Source organism: Sturnus vulgaris, unplaced genomic scaffold, assembly GCF_052056855.1.
Source record: "Sturnus vulgaris isolate bStuVul1 unplaced genomic scaffold, bStuVul1.hap1 Scaffold_198, whole genome shotgun sequence".
NCBI classification, from domain to species: Eukaryota; Metazoa; Chordata; class Aves; order Passeriformes; family Sturnidae; genus Sturnus; species Sturnus vulgaris.
In genome coordinates, this window is record NW_028276185.1 from 7,279,160 (window position 1) to 7,299,782 (window position 20,623).

General features: G+C 51.5%; 1 protein-coding gene across 1 annotated transcript; it reads left to right on the plus strand.

Annotated features, from left to right (window-relative positions):
• The first annotated feature begins 910 nt into the window (after window positions 1-910).
• Window positions 911-1,765, plus strand: LOC148217947 (uncharacterized). The gene is made up of 2 exons (XM_088158329.1): window positions 911-940; window positions 1,145-1,765. The coding sequence occupies exons 1-2, from the start codon at window positions 911-913 to the stop codon at window positions 1,763-1,765; spliced, it is 651 nt and encodes a 216-aa protein (XP_088014455.1).
• The last annotated feature ends 18,858 nt before the right edge of the window (window positions 1,766-20,623 follow it).

Sequence of the window (20,623 nt, forward strand, 5' to 3'; positions counted from 1 at the left end):
ATTTTTTTCTTCCTCCTCTTTCCCTTCATCCTTTTTCTTCCCCACATAGATTTTTCCTGCTGCCTCTTTCCTGAACCATATTCCTGCACACTCCCCTTCACCCAATCCCTTCCCAGCACACCGACACCTTCCATCCCTTCTCGACTTTCCTTAATGCCTCCCTGGGTGTCCATGTCCTTGATTACCTCTGGGAGAATGTGCAAACTCCCTCAACGTGTTCCGAAGGGACCCTTCAGAGATATTTTGGGATCATCATCCCTTTGGCCAGGAGCCCTTCCTGGCTTTTCCTTTCTACCCTCCATGGGTGCCCTGCCATGTTTAGTCCCCGAAGATCCCACTGTAGTCACTGCCCCAGCTCCATCGCTGCCCCTGCGCTGGGATGCTGTGGGTTTGGGGGGAAGAGGGAGCCGGCAGTGGGTGCTGGGCCTGGGGGCAGCAGGAGAAGGGAAGGAGAAGCAGGGTTGAAGAACAAAATGGTCAAAGGATGCCCGAGGGAGGAGAAGGTGGGATTGTGCAAGAGGTCGAAGAAGAATAGGAGGGAGAGGAATGTGAGGAAGAGCAGGTTCACAGGAGGAGAAGGAGAAGTTGAAACGGGAAGTAGCACAAGATTCCAAACCTCCCTGTATCTACAGCGTCCCTCCAGTCACAGGGCATTGCCCCCCACCCCACACACGCATTCAGCAGGTGACTGGAGTGGAGGATCCACGATTTTCAGAGGGGTGAACCTTGGTGTTTCTGAGCTTTTTTAGCCTAAAAGTTGATTCTTTGTTTTTTTTGCTGGGCCTGAATCCTTATATTTTGCAGGGAGTTTTGGCTGAGTCTTGATGTTTGGAGAGTTTTTGATCTTTGTCATGATGTTTGGAGATTTTGTGCTGAATCTTGATGTTTTGGAGGTTCTTACAGACACAAGATGCACGGTGACTTCATGATTTGCACTTTGGCAAGGAGGAACTCCCAGTCCAAAGAGCTGTCTTCTCTTGTTCTTTCCTCAAACCAGGATTTTTCATTCCCACGGCATTGGCAGATGGAGGACGAGGAAAAGCCCCGGAGATCCCTCTCGAGGAGGGGCTGCAAACCCAGCCCCGGGAGCTGTGAGGAGGAAAGACCCTCCCTGAGCCGGGAAGGCGGCTGGAGATCCAGGCAGAGCTCAGAGCTGGTGGAGAAGCCTCATGGAGTGGAGAAGCCCCACGAGTGCTTGGAATGTGGGAAGGGTTTCAGGTGGAGCTCCAGGCTGATTCGGCACCAGATGATCCACACTGGAGAAAAGCCCTACGAGTGTGGGGAATGTGGGAAGGGCTTCACCCTGAAGGGCAACCTAAAGCAACACCAGAAGATCCACACTGGAGAAAAGCCCTATAAATGTGGGAAATGTGAGATGAGCTTCAGACACAGTTCCATCCTGATGCAGCACCAGGTGATCCACACAGGGGAACGGCCCTACACCTGCTTGGAATGTGGGATGAGCTTTGGATGGAGCTCCAACCTGAGAAGACACCAGCACATCCACACCGGGGAGAGGCCCTATGAGTGTCCCAAGTGTGGGAAGAGGTTTCAGACCAGCTCCAATTGCCTCAAACATGAGCGGATTCACACAGAGCAGAGGCCCTTCCGCTGCCCCGACTGCGGGAAGGGCTTCAAGCAAAATGGCAACCTCACTGTCCACCGGCGCATCCACACTGGGGAGAGGCCCTACGAGTGTCCTGAGTGTGGGAAGAGCTTCTCAAAGAGCTCTAACTTGACCCAACACCAACGCAGCCACCACTAAGGGGATCCCTATAAGTGCTCTGAATTTGGGAAGAGCTTCTTGCTCTGCTCCAGCTCCATCTCCCATGGGAGGATCGGTGTTGAATGATCCCCAGTGACCCCCGTTGGGCAGAGCCCTGGTGATCCGTGGTCCTGGTGATCCGTGTTGGGAAGACACCTGGCTGGGTGGGCTCCACATCTTCCTGTCTCCCTTTGGGCATAGGGATGAATGTAGGTGCAGGAACGTCCATCGGGACCCAAAGTGACATTGGGAATTCCTTGGGGAGAGCAGATTTTTTGAATTTCAAGCCCAGAAAATCCTCTATCTTCATTCCTACCTTCTGGTGGCATCCAGGAATACTGAGTGGTCTTGGAGGTCCTTTCCAACCTCGGTGATCTCACAGTTTTGATTTCCTATTACTAAAGAGTGCCTTCCATAGGAAAATGGTGATGGACTGGGGCAAAGAACTAGATTTTGGAGACATTGAGGTGGAAATTCTTCCAGAAAAGGTTCTTCCCTCCCACCCAAGCACGTGGATCCTCAGCCAGCAGGGACACAGAAATCATTTTCTTTTGGCCTGGATTTGCTTTTCATTTCTCTTCATCCCTTTAAAACATCCAACACTGGGGTAAAAATAAAGTTACTGAACTGAGACATGAGTGGGGACACGGGGGGACAGTGACATGGTGGAGACACAGCCATGGGTGAGGACATGGTGGGACATGGCCAGTGACATGTGGGGACACGGCCACGGCCGGTGCCATGGGGGGAACTTGCAGGGGCTGTGGGGGATGCTGGCTTGGAGGGAGTTGAGGGTTCCTGGCAGGGACTTGGGGCTCGCTGAGGCCTTTGGGGACCCCAGGCCGAGCGGCTCCGGCTGCACTGGGAGACCCTGGCGGAGGTTCTGGGGCAGCTGCTCAAGGACCCCCTGCCCTGGAGCCCCAGCCGGGCATTGGGCTCCTGGAAGGGAATGAACGTCCTTGTCCCCAGCAGGGAAATCCCAGCACCCCCAGGGTGTCGGGGGCAGCTGAGAGGCCACAACAGGGAGGGGAAAGCCAGACAGAGCTGTCCTCCTCAAAAACTACACCCCAAAAATCCCAAAATTCAGGGATTCCTTCCAGAAAGAAGCTTTCAAGAGGTGCCTGAATTGAGGGAAAGGGGAATGGGACCCCAAATGTAGCAGGAGGGGCCTGAAGGCATTAAAAACAAGCATGGAGGATGGGAGTGTTTGACTGGGGGGCAGTGGGGAAGGGGTGGGTGAGCAGGGGAAAAGAAGGGGAACCTTTGTATAGTTGGGCAGGGGGATGGGATGCACAAATTGCATTGGGAGGGGTCCCAGTCCTTCTCCTTTCTAGTCCTGCTTCCTCTCCATCCCTTCTCCCAGTCCTTCCTGAGCCCTCCTCCTCCGCCTCCATCTGTTTTCATGCTCGCCCGGGGCCTAGTGCTCATCCTTGCCCCCCCGTTTTCCCAACATCATGCTATCCCATGGTAGGAGCTGGGATGGAGCCAGGGCAGGTCGGGCTGGGGCAAAGCTGGGCTCTTGGCTCAGCCTGGGCGCCCCCCATGTGCCCCCTCCTCAAATTCCCCTGTTTGTTTATTGGGGTCCTGGCACCTTTAGGGTTGGGGCGGTGCTGTGTTGTGTTTCAGGGTCCTCCCAAGGTCCCCCAGAGCGGGGTGACAAGGGGGGGACACGACAATTCCTGGAGGTCCCCATTCCCAATCCATGCCAGGGCCTGTTCTGCCCCCTCCCCAACCATGACTCCCCCTGTGAGGTCCCTCCAAGTCCTTCCCCAATAAACAGGACCAGGCAAACTGGGAAGCTTTATTGGGAATACTGGGAGCAGCCGTTCGGGGGCAGAGTGACACCGGGCTGGGGGTCCCCGGAGGGAGCACACACGTTCACCCGAGTCCCGCTGGCCCCCAGACAGGTGAGCTCCCAGCAGCACCAGTAGCACCAGTAGGGCCCCAGCTCCCCCGACACGCCCCATGCCCAGCGCCGGGCGGTGCCGCCAGCCCCAAAGCAGCCGCGCTGTGCCCTGGGGGGGTCCCCGCGGCCCCGCCCCACGCGGCACTGGGAGCACCAGTCCGGACCAGTTGGAAGCGTGGGCGGGCGGCACCAGAACCCACGGGAGTGAGTCCACCACAAGGCGTTTAGAACCCCCAAAATTGGTGGAAATCATCAGGATTCTCCCAAAAAGGAGGTCACATCTGCCCATAAACTAACCGGGAAATCCCCCAAAGCTGTTTATAACCCCCTAAAAGTGGCAGAAAGCAGCAGGATCTTCCCTAATATGGGCTCCCCAAGTCCTTCCCTGTGGGGCCCCACTCCAATGTCAGAGCCTGTTGGAATGTGTAAAATTAGAAGCCTCTCTGAGTCACTCAGAGAAAAGAATGGAGGGATTTTATTAAAGCCTTTAGAGAAATTAAAATATATTAAGCCACACAGACATGAAGTAGAAGGTTAAGTTTTAGTTTTAATTCAGTAGGAATATTATTTAATCACATAGATATGAAGAAGAAGTTTTAGTATTAAATAAGAATATATTTTAAGTGCCTTAAGAGTGTTTAAACCCCTAAAATCGATTTTAAAGTTCAGAAACTTAGCCCCGGACTGTGCTAGGTTACAATGGAAGGATATGCCCAAAATGATGTATTCTGTGACCTCTTCATGAGCTGTGGAAACCAGGTGGGGCAGTGATCCTTGTCTCCATGGGAGATATCCTCTGCTAATGGGCCCTCTGTTAAAACCAGGTGGGGCACTGTTCTTTATCTTTTCCACAACCCATCCTTCCTCCAGGAAGATATCTTCTGTTAATGGGCCATTGAGTGCCACTGCATGACTGATAAAATTCCATCATCCCATTGGGAGATGCTCCAGCCAGGGGGAGGAGCCAAGCCTTTCCTACCTGGATAAAATCTGAGATTTGGAACACCAAGGCAGCCTTTTTCCATTGAATTCCAGAGGAAAAACCAGACATTTCCATTTTTCATCACTGAACCTTTGGAGGAAAACTGCACCCTTCTAGAGGACCAGTGCTCAACAGAACCACATCTGTCATCCAGGAGGACTGCAGCCACCATTTAATGGGACTGCTACCAACACCCTGACTGACGGGGTGTCAGGTTGTATTCTGACTCAGTCAGTGTTTTGGGTTTGTTCTTTGTAATGCTGTAGTTCCATTTTAATTTTTCCTCTTAAAGAACTGTAATTTCTATTCCCATATTTTTCCCTGAGAGCCCCTTAATTTCAAAATTAAAATAACTTGGAGGGAGGGGGTTTACATTCACCATTTTAAAGAGAGGTTCCTGCCTTTCTTAACAGACCCCTGTCTTTCAAACAAAGACAGGAGGTTTTTGGTTCTGAATCCTGGTGTTTGGGAGGTTCTTACAGACATGACATGCCCAGTCCTCCTGAATTCTGGAGATGAACTTGGGCAAGGAGTTTATGGAGCTCTCTTCCTGTTTTTTCCCCAAACCAGGATTTTTCATTCCCAAGGCGTGGGGGGATGGAGGACAGTGAAAAGCCCCATAGATCCCTCATGAGGAGGGGCTGCAAACCCAGCCCAGGGAGCTGCGAGGAGGAAAGACCCTCCCTGTTCCAAGAAGGTGGCCAGAGATCCAGACAGAGCTCAGAGCTGGTGGAGAAGCCTCCTGGAGGGGAGAAGCCCCACGAGTGCTTGGAATGTGGGAGGGGTTTCAGCTACAAGTGCAGGCTGATCCAGCATCAGATGATCCACACTGGGGAAAAGCCCTACGAGTGTGGGGAATGCAGCAAGAGCTTCAGCAACAGCTCCACCCTGATCCAGCACCAGGTGATCCACACAGGGGAACGGCCCTACACCTGCTTGGAATGTGGGAAGAGTTTTGGGTGGATGTCCTCCCTGAGATACCACCAGCGCATCCACAGTGGGGAGAAGCCCTACGAGTGTCCCAAGTGTGGGAAGAGGTTTCAGAGAAGCTCCAATTGCCTCAAACATGAGCGGATTCACACAGAAGAGAGGCCCTTCCGCTGCCCCGACTGCGGGAAGGGCTTCAAGCAACATGGCAACCTCACTGTCCACCGGCGCATCCACACTGGGGAGAGGCCCTACGAGTGTCCTGAGTGTGGGAAGAGCTTCTCACAGAGCTCTAACTTGACCCGACACCAACGGAGTCACCACTAAGGGAAGCCCTGTGAGTGTCCCGAGTGTGGGAAGAGCTTCGTGCTCTGCTCCAGCTCCATCCCCCATGGGAGGATCGGTGTTGGATAATCCCCAGTGACCCCCGTTGGGCAGAGCCCTGGTGATCCGTGGTCCTGGTGACCCCACTGGGTGGGGGGAAGTTGTTGGAGAGATTTCTCTCTCTTTTCCTTCATTTGTTATGATTTGATTGTTAATAAATTCCCTCGCTGTGCCCAGGCTGTGTCTGTGACACCCATTTTGCTGTTTGCTGTGTTCGCTCGTCCTATCTTAATCTGATCCTGGAGCTCCTGGTTAAACTTTCTCTTCCCTTGCAGCTGGAGGGGCAGGGTCAGAGTGGCTTTGGTGGGTGCCTGGCATCAGGCCAGCATCACCCAGGCCATGGGCACCCCTGAGATCCCAGTGTGGGGAAGCATTCCCCCACTCCTAGAGAAAGTGCCCACCCAGACTGAGGCTGGGATGAAACATGGTTATGACTGGAGCCCACTCTGTTGTGACCCTCTCAACAGAAATCCAAAAGGAGACCTTTGAGCTCTCCTGGGCCACCGTGGGCTGTGACCAGCAGTCTCCCTCTGAGTGGCCTCTCAGAGCCAGCAAACCCTCGGCTTTGCTGTGCCTGGAGGATCGCTGAAACACGACGTGTCCTGGGCCCATACCCTCACTGCTCAAGGCCCCATCCTTCGGGCAGTGGGAGATGCAAAAACATCTGAAGGGAGGATTTCACTGAGCTCTCGGGGGAATTTTTCACAGGTACCTTGTTTGCACTGACTGTTCTGTCTGTGTGTGTGCCCCTGCACATATACTATAGCAAATCTGGGAGAAATACACCTTTCCTAGATGAGGAAGTAGTGTGGATATCTAAGTTAGGCCTGTAAGCAAGGTTTAGTTATAGTTATGAACTTACTTTAACGCTGTAATTGTTAAATGTTTTGCTAAGTTTTTAAATGTAAGTCATAAGCTAAGTGTTGTTCTTCCATTAAATTACTAAGTACAACATGGAAGTTATAGCTGTAAGTTAGGTTAAATGCTGTTAAGTGTTAGTGCTCTGTTGAATTGTTAACGGTAAGTTATAAGCTAAGTCAGGTACTAGTTCATTGTTGTACCTCTGTTGGATTGCTGGGGCTAAGGTATAAGTTAAGGGACAAATTAAGGGAGAAGTTTAAGTGCTGCTTAGTGAATCTTGCCATCAAACTTGTTGTATTTTGTCGCTCAATATTAAATCTGACTTTTGTTCATGCCCTTGTCACCGATTTTTAAGCGATCTCAAACGCTCTCATTCATGACAGCACCACAATGTCCCGCATCACCGAGGGCCCTGACACACGCCCGTGTCACAAAGGGCCACCCCCGGCACCCAAGAGCAGAGGGACAGCCTGGAAGCGGCCCGGAGCAGCCCCGGCCTCGTGGCCTTGTAGCCCCTGGCGTGGCCAGAGCCCTGGGAGGCTTTGGCCACGGTGGGAGCCGGCAGCCCCAGCCCCGGCCTGCAGAGCCCTGGGGCTGCAGCCCGGGCTGGCCGGGGCAGGAGGAATTGGCCGGGCCGGACGTGCCAGGGCCTTGTGGGCAGTGGCTCCGTGTCCCGCGGGAGGCCGGGGACGAGGGGTGTCCCTCAGGGCTGTGCCCGGGCACCGGGGCTCGTCAGTGCCTCGCTCAGTGACACCCAGGGGCACCGAGCGCAGCCTCGGCGCCTTTGCAGGGCACGGGGAGCTGAGCGGGGCAGGGGCACCACGGAAACACCGAGTGCCTGCCCGGGGCAGAGCCGGGGCAAAGCCGGGCTGGAGAGCCGGGAGAGGCTGCTCAGAGCTGGCCCGGGCACTTGGGCACCTGGGAGACAGAGCCCGGCTCTGGGCTGACACTGAGCCCAATACCTGAGAAATCACAGCCGGCTTTTCTAAACACACTTCATTATTTTGTATTTTCTCAATGTGACTTTCTATCTTTTCCAATGTTCATTTTACTTTATTTTTTACCCTTTAGAAAGAATTCCATTGTATTTTGTTATGTGTGAGGACGGATGGGCTGGGAAATGTTGTGGGAGCTGTTTATTCAATATATTTTGAACTCTGAGATGTGACAAGTCCAGACTTTGACTCCAGCAGCAGTGTCTGGTTCCAGACTGCTCTGCTTTTCACAATGACATCTCAGTTCATTGAAATCCAGCATTCAAGGCCCTTGAAACACGGAAAAGCTGGCAATGAGGTTAAAGACCTTGGAGGGTTTGCTGTGTCCGTACATTCCCCATCTCCCCTGGTGTCCGTTCATCCTCTCCACTCCTGTCCTAGAGCACATTGCTGTATCCAGAGTGCAGTACGTGCTTTTATAGATAGATAGATACATGTGATTATTGTATACACGATTCTCTTGCAGTGAGTTATTGTGATGGTAATTCCATGATCCTCTGCTTTGTGCCCAAAGAATGGTTATTGTATCTAAACCCCGGCAGCCCGGGAGGGGATGTGTGCGGGGCCGGGGCGGGGAGAGGCTCCTTGTTCATTCCGCGGGCGTTTTGAAGCCTCGCTGCTCGGGTTTTCCGCGGCTCCCTCTGTGCACCGTGGGTTTCTGTTTGCCTGAGAAGCGGTTTTGCCCCAAGCAAACAAAGGATTTTTCCCCTTTTCTTGGCTCGGAGAGGATGCAGAGGCAGCCTTGCCGTGCCTGGAGGCGAACTGAGCAGCTGCTGTGTCGCAGCCCGGGGGCTCCGCGCCGGCAGGAGCGGAGCGGCGCCGCTGCAGCCCAAAGCCGCTGCGAGCCGGGCCGAGCCGGGAGAGAAAACAGCCCGAGGCTTCAGCCCCGCTGCTTCGCCTGCCGGGACCGTGCCCGCGGAGCCCGGCTGGGGAGGAGTTCAAGGGCAGGCGAGCCCCGGGCTTTCCTCTCCTTCGGGACAGCCCCTGGTTGGTTTTTCCCCTGGGGAAGAAGTCGGCGCCACCTGTACCGAGTGTGGTGAGCGGGGAATTTTGGGTCTTTTGTCCCAGGTATGTGCGTGGGGTAAGGTCTGACAATTTAATATTTAGAAATCATTTACTTTTTTACCCCTTTGCCTTGTGGACTTACTGTTTGTTAGTAACTGTTGGAGGTTTTTTTCCACTTTCATCTACTAATTATTACCTATTGGTGGAAAGGTATTATTGGAACCCTATAGAGGAGACAAAACTAATGTCCTCTTTAAAACTGTCTCTCAAACTAAGATACCCATCCCTGTGGTCTCCTGCCCCCACACCCCAAGTGAATCTGATGGCTCTCCCAGTCCACCCCATCTCTTCCAGTGTCCTCACAGTCCCTCCCAATTCCTCTGAATCCACAGCCATTGCATTCCCAGTCCACTCCCAGACCTCCACCCTCTCTCCCAGTGCATCCCAGTGCTCCCCCAAATCTCTCTGCTCTCTCCCAGTGCCCTCCCAGTCCTTTCCAAAAGCTTTTCAGTACAATCTGAAAACTCCACTCTTTCTCCCATTGCCCCAATCCACTCCACTCTGTCCCAGTGTTCCTCCACTCTCTCCAATTTCATTCTCAGTCCCTCTCAGTTCCACACCAGCCCTCTCCCCTCTCTCCCAGGTCCTCCCAGCTGATCCCAGTGTGTCCCCACTCTCTCCCAGTGCCCATCTCACTCTTGCCCTTGAGCTCACAACCCAGACCCAGCTGCCTGCTCTCCTCCATGATGGATTTCTACCCTGCCGACATCCAGCTGAGCTGGTTCCAGGGCCAGCAGGAGCTCTCGGGCCACGTGGTGGCCACCGACCTGGTCCCCAGTGGGGACTGGATTTCTACCAGCTCCTGGTGCTGCTGGACCCCCCCGATACGGGGCCAGCTCCAGCTCCAGGTGCAGCACCCCCTGAGCCGGCACTGGGGCACGGCCCGAACCCCACAGTGCAGGGGTAGTAGGGGAGGCACTGGGGGAGATGGGAGGGGGATTGGGGTGTGCTGGGAGTAACTGGGAGGGAGTTTGGGGGTGCTGGGTGTAACTAGGAGGGGTTTGAGTGAGTCTGGAGGGGTTGGAAAAAGATCAGGGATTGGAAAGCAGGGGTTGGAATGAGGTTGGTTGTGCTGGGAAGAGACTGGGACAGGTCTTTGTGAGTCCTGGTGGGACTGGGAAAGGGTCCGGGGGCAGTGGGGAGAAAGTGAGAGGAGGTTATGGGATCCTGAGAGGGATAGGAGGGGCTTTGGTGAGTGCTGGGGAGGTTGGGAAGAGATGGGGAGGAGGTTTTAAGGGGTCCTGGGTGGGCTCGGGACAATTGAGAGGGTGCTTGGAGGGGCTTGGGGTGTCTGTGAGAGGTTTTGTGAGATCCTAACCCTTGTGGACCCCCAGAGATGCTGCCAGACACTGCCCGCCGCAAAATGCTGATGAGGATCAGGGGCTTCATGCTGGGCTTTGTTTTCCTGGCACTGGGACTCGGCTTCTACCTGTGCAAGAAGGTGAGAGGGGGTCCCTTGGAGCGTGTGTGCACCCCCTCGGGCCCCCAGTCAGGTGCTACCCCCTTTTCTCGGCCCACAGAGCTCCTGAACCAGCAGTGGCTGCAGCCCCTCCCCGTGGCCTCAGGCCCAGCCAGGACCCCCTGCTTCGTCCCCTCGCTGATTTTGGGGGAGATCTTGTGTCCTCTCCAGCCCCGTTGTCACTCTGCCCACACGCGGCTGTTCCCGTTTATTGTGGGGTGGGACTGGGGAGGGACTCGAGGGAACCCCGCGGGGGGATCGTGATTGGGCGGGGAGGGTGGGGTCCAGGTGGGGAACACTGGGTGCTGCGGGTCTGCCCGGCAACCGGTGAGTCATCACAGCTGCTCTCTCTGATTGGCTGGATCTTCTTCATTGCATTCTCTGATTGGCTGAGGAGAGGCCCGGGAGTGAGAGAAGGAACAGGAGAGATCCCGGCCCGAGCACCGGCACGGGAACAACAGAGCCAGCCTGGGCACAGCGAGGGAATTTATTACCAACTAAATTACAGCAGTACAAGCAGAAGGGAAAGAAATCTCTCCAACCCATTCCCACGCACCCAACACGGATCACCAGGACCACGGATCACCAGGGCTCTGCCCAACGGGCGTCACTGGGGATCATCCAACACCGATCCTCCCATGGGGGATGGAGCTGGAGCAGAGCACGAAGCTCTTCCCACACTCGGGGCACTCACAGGGCTTCCCTTAGTGGTGCCTCCGTTGGTGTTGGGTCAAGTGAGAGCTCCTGGAGAAGCTCTTCCCACACTCAGGACACTCGTAGGGCCTCTCCCCAGTGTGGATGCGCCGGTGGACAGTGAGGGTGGAGTTGCGGTTGAATCCCTTCCCGCAGTCGGGGCAGCGGAAGGGCCTCTCCTCTGTGTGAATCCGCTCATGTAGGAGGAGATTGGAGCTGGTCTGAAACCTCTTCGCACACTTAGGACACTCGTAGGGCCTCTCCCCAGTGTGGATGCGCTGGTGTTTTCTCAGGTCAGAGCTCCATCCAAAGCTCTTCCCACATTCCAAGCAGGTGTAGGGCCGTTCCCCTGTGTGGACCACCTGGTGCCTGAGCAGGCTGGAGCTGTTGCTAAAACCCTTCCTGCATTTCCCACACTCATAGGGCTTCTCCCCAGTGTGGATCCTCTGGTGCCAGATCAGCCTGCACCTGTAGCTGAAACCTTTCCCACATTCCAAGCACTTGTGGGGCTTCTCCCCTCCATGAGGCTTCTCCACCAGCTCTGAGCTCTGCCTGGATCTCCGGCCGCCTTCCCGGCTCAGGGAGGGTCTTTCCTCCTCGCAGCTCCCTGGGCTGGGTTTGCAGCTCCTCCTCATGAGGGATCTCCGGGGCTTTTCTGCCTCCTCCATCCCCGCACACCTGGGGAATGAAAATTCCTGGTTTAGGGGGAAATAACAAGAAGAGAGCTCCATAAACTGGGTGTTCCTCCTTGCCCAAGTTCATCTCTGGAAGTCATTGAGCATCTTGTGTCTGTAATAACCTCCCAAACACAAAAATTCCCACCCAAAATCCTCCAAACTTTAAGACACGGATCAAAAACTCCCCAAATATCAAGCTTAAGCCAAAATCCCCCCCAAAATTGTGCTGGTTTGAAAGCAAAACCAGTGAGAGACTCCAAGTCAGAAATAGAATTTCATAAGAAAAATATAAGAGAAAAAAATCCATGCAATAGTACAAAAGAAAACAACTGACTGAATCAGAATACAACCTGACACCCCGCTAGTTAGGGTGGTGGTAGCAGTCCAGATGAAGTGGTCTTGTTGTAGTAGTGATGCTGTAGAAAGGTCTGGTAGCTCTTGTCCTCTGGAAACCAGTGGGTGAGGGCTGCCTTGGTGTTCCAAATCTCAGATTTTATCTAGGTAGGAAAGGCTTGGCTCCTCCCCCTGGCTGGAGCATCTCCCAATGGGATGATGGAATTTTATCAGTCATGCAGTGGCACTCAATGGCCCATTAACAGAAGATATCTTCCTGGAGGAAGGATGGGTTGTGGAAAAGATCAAGAACACTGCCCCAGCTGGTTTTAACAGATGGCCCATTAGCAGAGGATATCTCCCACACAGATAAGGATCACTGCTCCACCTGTTTTTTTCCACCACTCTTTGTTCTTTTGTTTCTTCCCTGGACCTCTGACTGCTGAATTCATTTTGCTACTGATTTCCTCTCCCTTTTGAAGATGAAAATGGTAAAAGTGTCTTTGACCTGCCTTGCTGGATATTGTGAAGAGGAACAGTCATCTACTGCAAGTGGAAGTGTCACAGGTGGAGCAGAGTTCTGTGAGTGCTGTATCAAACCAGACCTCGTCAGACCTGCCAGAACAACTGGTCCATGCTGCCCTTCACTGCTCTGCCTGTTCCACACAGCGCCAGGCGCTGCCTGAGCCCAGCACCCCCCGGCAATTGCAGGCCCGGCAGTGGCCCCCGGCCCCCAGGAGGCTGCGGGACGCCCCGGCCGCTGCCCGGCCCCGTGGAGCTGCCGGCCCTGCCCGCCGGGGGGGCCGCGTTTGGACACTGCGGCAGGACAGGCACCGGCTCTGGGATACGGGCTGGCCACGGCAGCCACAGCACAAGGAGCAGCACGAAGGAACAGCTGGGAAATGGGCATTGGACGTGCAAGGATCCAGATTCGCTTTTAAGCATTTTCCTTGAGTCACTGCAGAAAGGAATGATTTAGCAGAAAGCTCAGCAGCTGTCAGAGGATGAGCACCCCCAGGCACTGAGGGGGCTGCAGGAGGGGCAGAAGAAGCCCCTGGAGCACTTGGTCACAAAGGCACAGCAGGGGAATGCAAGAAGGGATGAGGAAAAGGCCAAGGGGAAGGCAAAGGCCATGGCAGAATTCCTACAGCTCCTGTGCCCATGGGGTCACTGTTTTTCCAGGGAAAATGGAAAAGACATGGACGGTCCTTCAGCAGGGATGCATGGAAGCACCAGCCTTATTGGGGCAAGCCTTGCAGAAAATATCACAAGAATTTACCCCACCCACCCCCAGGGATTGGGTTAATGCAGGATGTGGATGACTTGCTGCAATCAGGAGGACAAGAAGTGGTAGAAGAAGCCTCTGTGAAATGGCTGAATGTTCAGGCTAAATAGCATCTTTGATTATTTGAAAAAAAAAGTGCAAATGGTGGAGAAAAAGGTTAAATATTTGGGACATATTTTAACTGAAGCTTTGTAGTGCATTGACCCAGGGAGGGACCAGGCAACCTCAGAACTAACACTACCCAGCACTAAAATGGAGCTGGGACAATTCAGGGGATTAAGAGTGAATTGCAGGACCTGCATTGAGGATTCTCTGTTCCAGCCTGAATGTTGTATGACTTTTTAACCCCAGATAGCCTTAATATTATGGTATGGACATAAGAAAAAGTACAAAACTTGAGAAAATGAAAAAATCCAAAGTGATTGAATCCCTGCCATGGCTCTACCAGAGTCAGAAAAGAAATTGGAATGGGATGTGGATGTTACATAGGGCCATGCCAAAGGAATTTGGACTTCCCGGCTGCAGGAGCAGCATGGGAGGGCACCACTGACCCTGCACTGAAGGCAACGCAGCAGCAGCCAGGGCTCCACATCGGGCCAAGCCCCTGGGCCTGCCCACAGATCCTCTGCTGAAATCCTCTGCCTGGGCACCCTCCTTTGGCATCTCCACACACTGGGGCCAATCCTTGCTGCCACTGCTGGAGCTTCGCTGCTTTCTGTGCCTGCACTGCCACAGCTGCTGGGGAAGACAACGGCACAATTCCACTCTGCCCCTCAGTTACACTCACACACTGGGCTGCCCGGGATTCCATGGTCAGAAAATATAGCAAGTTAAAATTATTTAAAAATCTCTTTTCTCTACTCAGGCTTCATGTGCCTTTGCATTGGGGAAACGAATTTGAAAGAGATTTCTAAGGAATATTCCTGCACTCAACAGAGATGAGTTTAACATCTCAATAGACTGGGAATAGCCCAAAAGATACTCACAAAGATAACGACCATTAAGGCCATCAGCAAACATCAAGGAACACCCACCCCAGACACTGCCCCTGGCATAGTTGGAGATGCCTGGTCTGCAAAAGGCTGAGAAGGAAATCCAGGAGTGCGGACCTAATTAATATAGAGGGGAAGAAATCCGGGGCCGATAGGAAATTGAATACTTAAAATTGTACAACTTGGAAGCAATAAACATGAAACCAATGGATTTCTATAGGTTTTGGACTGTAAAAAGTTAAGGGAAAATCTAGTAAAACTCACGTATCATGGAATGATTTTCTCTGCACACCCGGGCTATGTATGGCTGAAATTATTTCTGCTGCACATCCTGGCCGGAATCAAGTAATGCCTTGATTCTCTAACAGTAGAAATGGTGTTGAAGAGTTTTGTGTCCTCCTGCAGTTTTGGTGACAAGATTACACCATTAGAATGGTTTTTCTTAATAATCATACATTTATATTTTCAGTTAAGATTGGGCCAAGGGTGTGAGAACCACATTTTAGTGTTAGGGGAATAAGCAGAAAAAATCTTTATTCCTTTGGGGATTTTTTTTGTGTATGTTTATGAGTGGCTGTTAGTGATGGCAAAATTTTGGTATGGAATTTGTAATGTTCACTGTTCACCTTTAGGCTGCATTTGGCAAAACCAAAAGCCCTGTAATATTTAATAGAATCTTGTTTTAAAAAGAGACCAAAAAAGAAAAGCAGCGGGAGGGGGGAGGGGAGAGAGGAAGGAGAGAATATGTGAGTCACCTGATGGGCTGTGATGAAAAGAAGATTCATTCCAGGCAGAGCCAGGAGAGGAACTTTAGAAATGCAAACGAACTCTGCTGAGACAAAGCGCAGACAATTTACCAAACTCTTCATGCCTGGGGGAGGATTTGGGCTGATTCCCTCTGTCCCTCACCCCAAGCTCTGCCTGCTTGCACAGATGGAATTTGCACAACTAAAGGCAGAGCCCACAGTGAGGATATCTGACTGCAACAGAAATTGGTTAAGCTGCGAAGGGAAACAGCAAACGGAGAATATTGAGCAAATTTCATGAAAAAGTGTGTGGGGGGATCATCCCTCTCCCCAAAGCAATGAGGTGTTTTTGCTAGTCCAGAGAAATCACTTGGGAATCCAAACATTTGATGATTTAATCAGAGAAAAGGGGTCAATTGATGCAGCCCTGGCTGGAAGGAGCACCCAAAAAAGGGAAAAAGATGAACGGCCACCAGAACAAATCCTACAAGACCATGGACCAGCCCCTGGGATCCCTAACGAATTCATATCAGGACACAGAAAATCCATCCATAATTTGAGTGGCATAATTAGGTTAAAAAGTATCCTTGAAATAATAACCAAGCAGACAGCTCCAGCTCCTGACCTTCCTGCTGACCAAGGCGCTGAAATGAGGAACGAGACATTTAACCATGGGATGGAATCAGATTATCTACTTACAGAAGAAGGAGGAGTTTGTGGAAAATTAAATCATTCAAATTGTTGTTAGCGACTAGATGATAACCGAAAAGTGGTGAAACAGATAACAAAGGAAGTAAGAAATTAGTTCATGTACCAGTCCAAAGAGGGAAAGGATGGGAATGGGACAAATTTTCGTGGTTCCCTGGCAGACCATGGCTTAAACGAATGCTGCTGCTCCTCTGACGTGCTGCAGCAACTCTCAGCTTTTTACCATGCACGACACCTTGCGCCAAAGAGGATGCAGGAAAAGAGATTGAGTCAATGGAAATTAAAAGTTAGTAAAGGCAATTCTTGAGAAAATGAGAGAAGGAAGGATTGAAAGCAGTAAGATTAATATCGTAGTAGGAGTGCATATTAAGAGGGGACATGCAGTAGGTGGATCGGGAAGTCTGAACTTTCCGAAAACGTCAGCCAGAGGGGAATGGGAGAGGGAGATGCAGACGGAAAAATGAGGATAAAAAGGAGGCGGCGTTTTAGAGACCGCATGGCAAATGCCGCATGGCCTCTCTCTTTGTTCAGGAATAAAGTCACTTTTACAGGACTCCTCTGTCTCCTGCGGGCACACAAACCTCTGGCCACGGGAATTTTCCCGCACAGCCCCGGGCACAGGGCAGACACCTCTGTGCCACCCACAGCAACCGGGACGAGCCAGCGCTGCTCCGGCACCGGCTCCTGCCGAGGCCCCAGCGGGAAGGAGACCGCGGGCAGCCGCTCCCGCAGCGCCCTCAGCCCAGCGCCAACACGGGCCGGCACCGGCACAACCAACCCGCCAGAGCCCCCTGCCGCCCCCTCGGCCCGCAGCGAGCCCCGAGCCCCCGCACAACCGAGCGCGGCTCCCACCTGCGCTGGGGCCGCCTCCGAGCTCCGCCGCCGCCTGTGGCTGAGGAATTCGATGGGATGTGTTGCCTTAACCTTTCTGACCACTCCCAGCCCATCTATGCCAGCATTCAAGCCCTGAAAGAAGGTGTCAATAAACTTCGGGTAGATAATGGGTACGACTGGCTGAACTGGCTCTTAGGGCACTGGGGACTCACTGGCTGGGTTAGGAATTTAGTTCAAATAGGTTTGTATGTATTAGGCATCATATTATGCATTGAAGTAGTTATTCCTTGTATTTTACAGTGTGTTAAGAATTTAATCGACAAATCGGTGAAGAGTCTATTTTTAGTTAAAAGAAACGGGGGAGGTGTGGATATGGGTAATGCAAATGAGACTGATAGTACTGCAGATTGAATCAGCAAATGCAGCCTGACAACGAGGATGCCTGGCAAGAGCAAACAGACACCTGACTGCAAGAGGACTGGATCAAGTCTGGGTTATGGGAAATAAGATTTTACTAAGTCCAAATGTAAAGTTTGTCTATGTGAGAGTTTGTCTGTGTAAGATTTGTCTATGTGATTGCAGGAAAATATTATCAGCCTTCCTGTAAATGGTATATAAGCACATGTAGTGCTCAGTAAAAATTGGATTTTGATCACCATTCAGTGTCCCCATCTCTCTCTCATCGTCGATAGTTCAAGTACTCCCAGTGGGATCCTGGAAAGAGAATGGTGGCAACATCTACTGCCTCCTACCCCCCTCTAGGCAATATTCAACTGTTTCGTTCACAGACTCATCTTCCAGCACTCTTAGTGGGCTCAGCAGAGCCACTTCCCACTGGTGGGGGCAAAGAGCACCCTCTGTGCCTTTGTGGTGGGAGCAGACAGTGTTGTCTCAAAGCAAAGTTCAAAGAGAGACCAAGCTGGACCTCTGCCTCCTGTCCCTCACCCCACAAGGGCAGGAGGGCACAAAGCTGAGCTTTTTTTTTTCTTTTTCTGTCCTGTCATTTCCAGGAGCTTGACTAGCTCGAAGGAGAGGATTAGAAGGATTTCTTGAGGATCACTGCCAGTGCACAGCACACATGGCATCCCTCACCCCTTACATCATCATGGCATGGAGGGGTAGGAACCAACAACAGCCCTACCCCACTGCTCCAGAAGCCAAAATCCCCATGCAAGCATTTAGTTATGGCCTTCTTAGAGAACCACATTCCCACCCAAATCTTCCCCTCTGCAGCAGCTCATTCCCACAGGAACTGGCAGAGCAGATGGGCTTTGGACATTGGCTGGCTTCCATTGCACTCCTTGCCCTGGAGCTGGCACGGCAGGAGAAGGGCTCTGGTGAACCTTCTCCTCCTCCCATGTAGGCTCTAACCCAGCTGCCACAACTTCAAGTTCTCAGAGCACTTCTGGGCTCTGAGCAGCGGCCACGGGAGGAGGAGATGCAACTCCAAAGGCAGCAGTTCCCAGGCCCAGCTCCTGCCATCCCAGTGGGGCTGCTCGGTGGTTCAGGAGAGGAAGGGAAGGGCAAGTGGCAGTAGCTCACTTTGGACTGAAAGAGGGAAAGGTAATTTATTCACTTTGAAATCCCTGCATTCAAGCTCTGATTTTAACCTGAAAGAGAAGTAGCACCTGCTCGTGTTAAATTTAGGTGAAGAACAACTGTTACATTTGATATGGTAAGCAATTAAATTATCTGGGGGAAAGTGTACAGCAAAAATTAGCATTCACAGTGAGACAGAAAACAGCAGGAGTTGGCAAAAAGGAAGAGGAAAAGAAAGCAAACCCCAAGCCAGTGTTTCACCCAAATCCAGGATTTTCTATTTGTAAGGAGTGGGGTCCCCCCAGGTCCCTCCCCAATCCCGCCCCCCAATAAACGGGAGTGGTGTGAACTGGGAAGCTTTATTGGGAACACTGGAGCAGCTGTGCTTGGGCAGAATGACAGCGGGGCTGTGTGTGGGACACACGACTCCTCTAAAATCAGTGTGGGGATGTGTTGGAGTCACTAAGTCAAGAGTTTCTCTGAATCCTTCAGAGAGAGATCAGAGTGCAGGGATTGAATTAAAGTCTTGAGATGGATTGAAATATGTTAAGCCTCTCACACATAAAGCAGAGGTGAAGGTTTAGGTTGTAGCACGAGGGAACAATAAGTAAGTAAATGGAATATGTTTTAAGTGCTTTTAGTGAGTAAAAGGTCTTAGACGCCAGAGAAGTAGTACATGTTCTAATGAAGGTTGAAAGACATGCTAGTGTTTCCTTCGAGGCTCCAAGAACCTGGCTTCAGACATAATAGAGTTAGAGTTAAGAATATTGCTTACATTTTTCAGTTAGAACAAGATAGGCCATGAGAGGAATGTTGAATTTGTCTTTACAAATGAGTTGTGGATCAGCCTGTAGATAAGGCTAGCACTGAGAGATAAAAGAAACAATGGGATGGATTCCATGGATTGATGAATGGAAAGAGATATTTGCCTTTACAAACAAACTGTAGGGCTGCTGATAAATGAAATTGGATATTGAAAGATGAAAGAAGCAACGGGGGGGAAAACTATGAATTCTATAAGAATTAAAAATTAAAAGGGAGGGTTATACATTAGAGGGGAATTTCAGGTATCAGGCATTTCGGGAAGTCTGTGCCTCTCAAGTAACTCAGCCAATGGGGAAAGAGAGAGGGAAATGCGGCCGGGAAAATAGGATAAAAAGGAGGCTGCGTCCTCCAAAAATTTGAGAGATCCCAGGGGAATGTCCCATGGCCTCTCCCTTTATTTGAATAAAGCAAAAAGGACTCCTCTGTCTCCTTTTTGGACATAAACCTCTGGTGTTTGTGGATTAATTTTCCTGACAGAAAGAACTTTGGGATTCTTCCCTGCACAAGCACGTGCAGTGCCTCAGTCATAAGTGCCTCAGAAATATCAGAAGTGTGTCTTCTTCAGAGTGTGGTCACAAGGGTTCAGAGTTGGAGCCAGTTCTGCGGGCAGGCTGATGAATAGTCTGGGGCTCCTCTGCAGAGCCCCATTCATTCTGGGGCTGCTTTCTGCTGGTTCTGCTGGACTGGCTCGAGTGAAACACACACCCAATTAACAGCAGTTAAATTACTCTGGCATGGAACAGTGGGGAACAGGCAGAGCAGTGAAGGGCAGCATGGACCAGTTGTTCTGGCAGGTCTGACGAGGTCTGGTTTGATACAGCACTCACAGAACTCTGCTCCACCTGTGACACTTCCACTTGCAGTAGATGACTGTTCCTCTTCACAATATCCAGCAAGGCAGGTCAAAGACACTTTTACCATTTTCATCTTCAAAAGGGAGAAGAAATCAGCAGCAAACATTAAGTAACCAGTCAGAGGTCCCAGGAAGAAACAAAAGAACAAAGAGTGGTGGAAAAAACCAGGTGGAACAGTGATCCTTATCTCTGTTGGAGATATCCTCTGCTAATGGGCCATCTGTTAAAACCAGGTGGGGCAGTGTTCTTTATCTTTTCCACAACCCATCCTTCCTCCAGGAAGATATCTTCTGTTCATGGGCCATTGAGTGCCACTGCATGACTGATAAAATTCCATCATCCCATTGGGAGATGTTCCAGCCAGGGGGAGGAGCCAAGCCTTTCCTACCTAGATAAAATCTGAGATTTGGACACCAAGGCAGCCCTTACCCACTGGTTTCCAGAGGACAAGAGCTACCAGACCTTTCTACAGCATCACTACTACAACAAGAACACTTCATCTGGACTGCTACCACCACCCTAACTAGCGGGGTGTCAGGTTGTATTCTGATTCTGTCAGTTGTTTTCTTTTGTACTATTGCATGGATTTTTTTTCTCTTATATTTTTTCCTATTAAATTGTATTTCTGACTTGGAGTCTCTCACTGGTTTTGCTTTCAACCCAGCATAATTTTGGAGGGGAATATGGCTGAATATTTATATTTGGGGAGTTTTTAATCCGTGTCTTAATGTTTTGAGGATTTTGGGTGGGAATCTTGGTGTTTGGGAAGTTATTAGAGACACAAGATGCTCAA

Bases quoted from the DNA above. Each gene is read 5' to 3' on its own strand.
- LOC148217947 (XM_088158329.1), top strand. From the start codon at position 911: ATGCACGGTGACTTCATGATTTGCACTTTG. The intron at 941-1,144 runs GCAAGGAGGAAC...AGATCCAGGCAG, and splicing joins ACTTCATGATTTGCACTTTG to AGCTCAGAGCTGGTGGAGAA.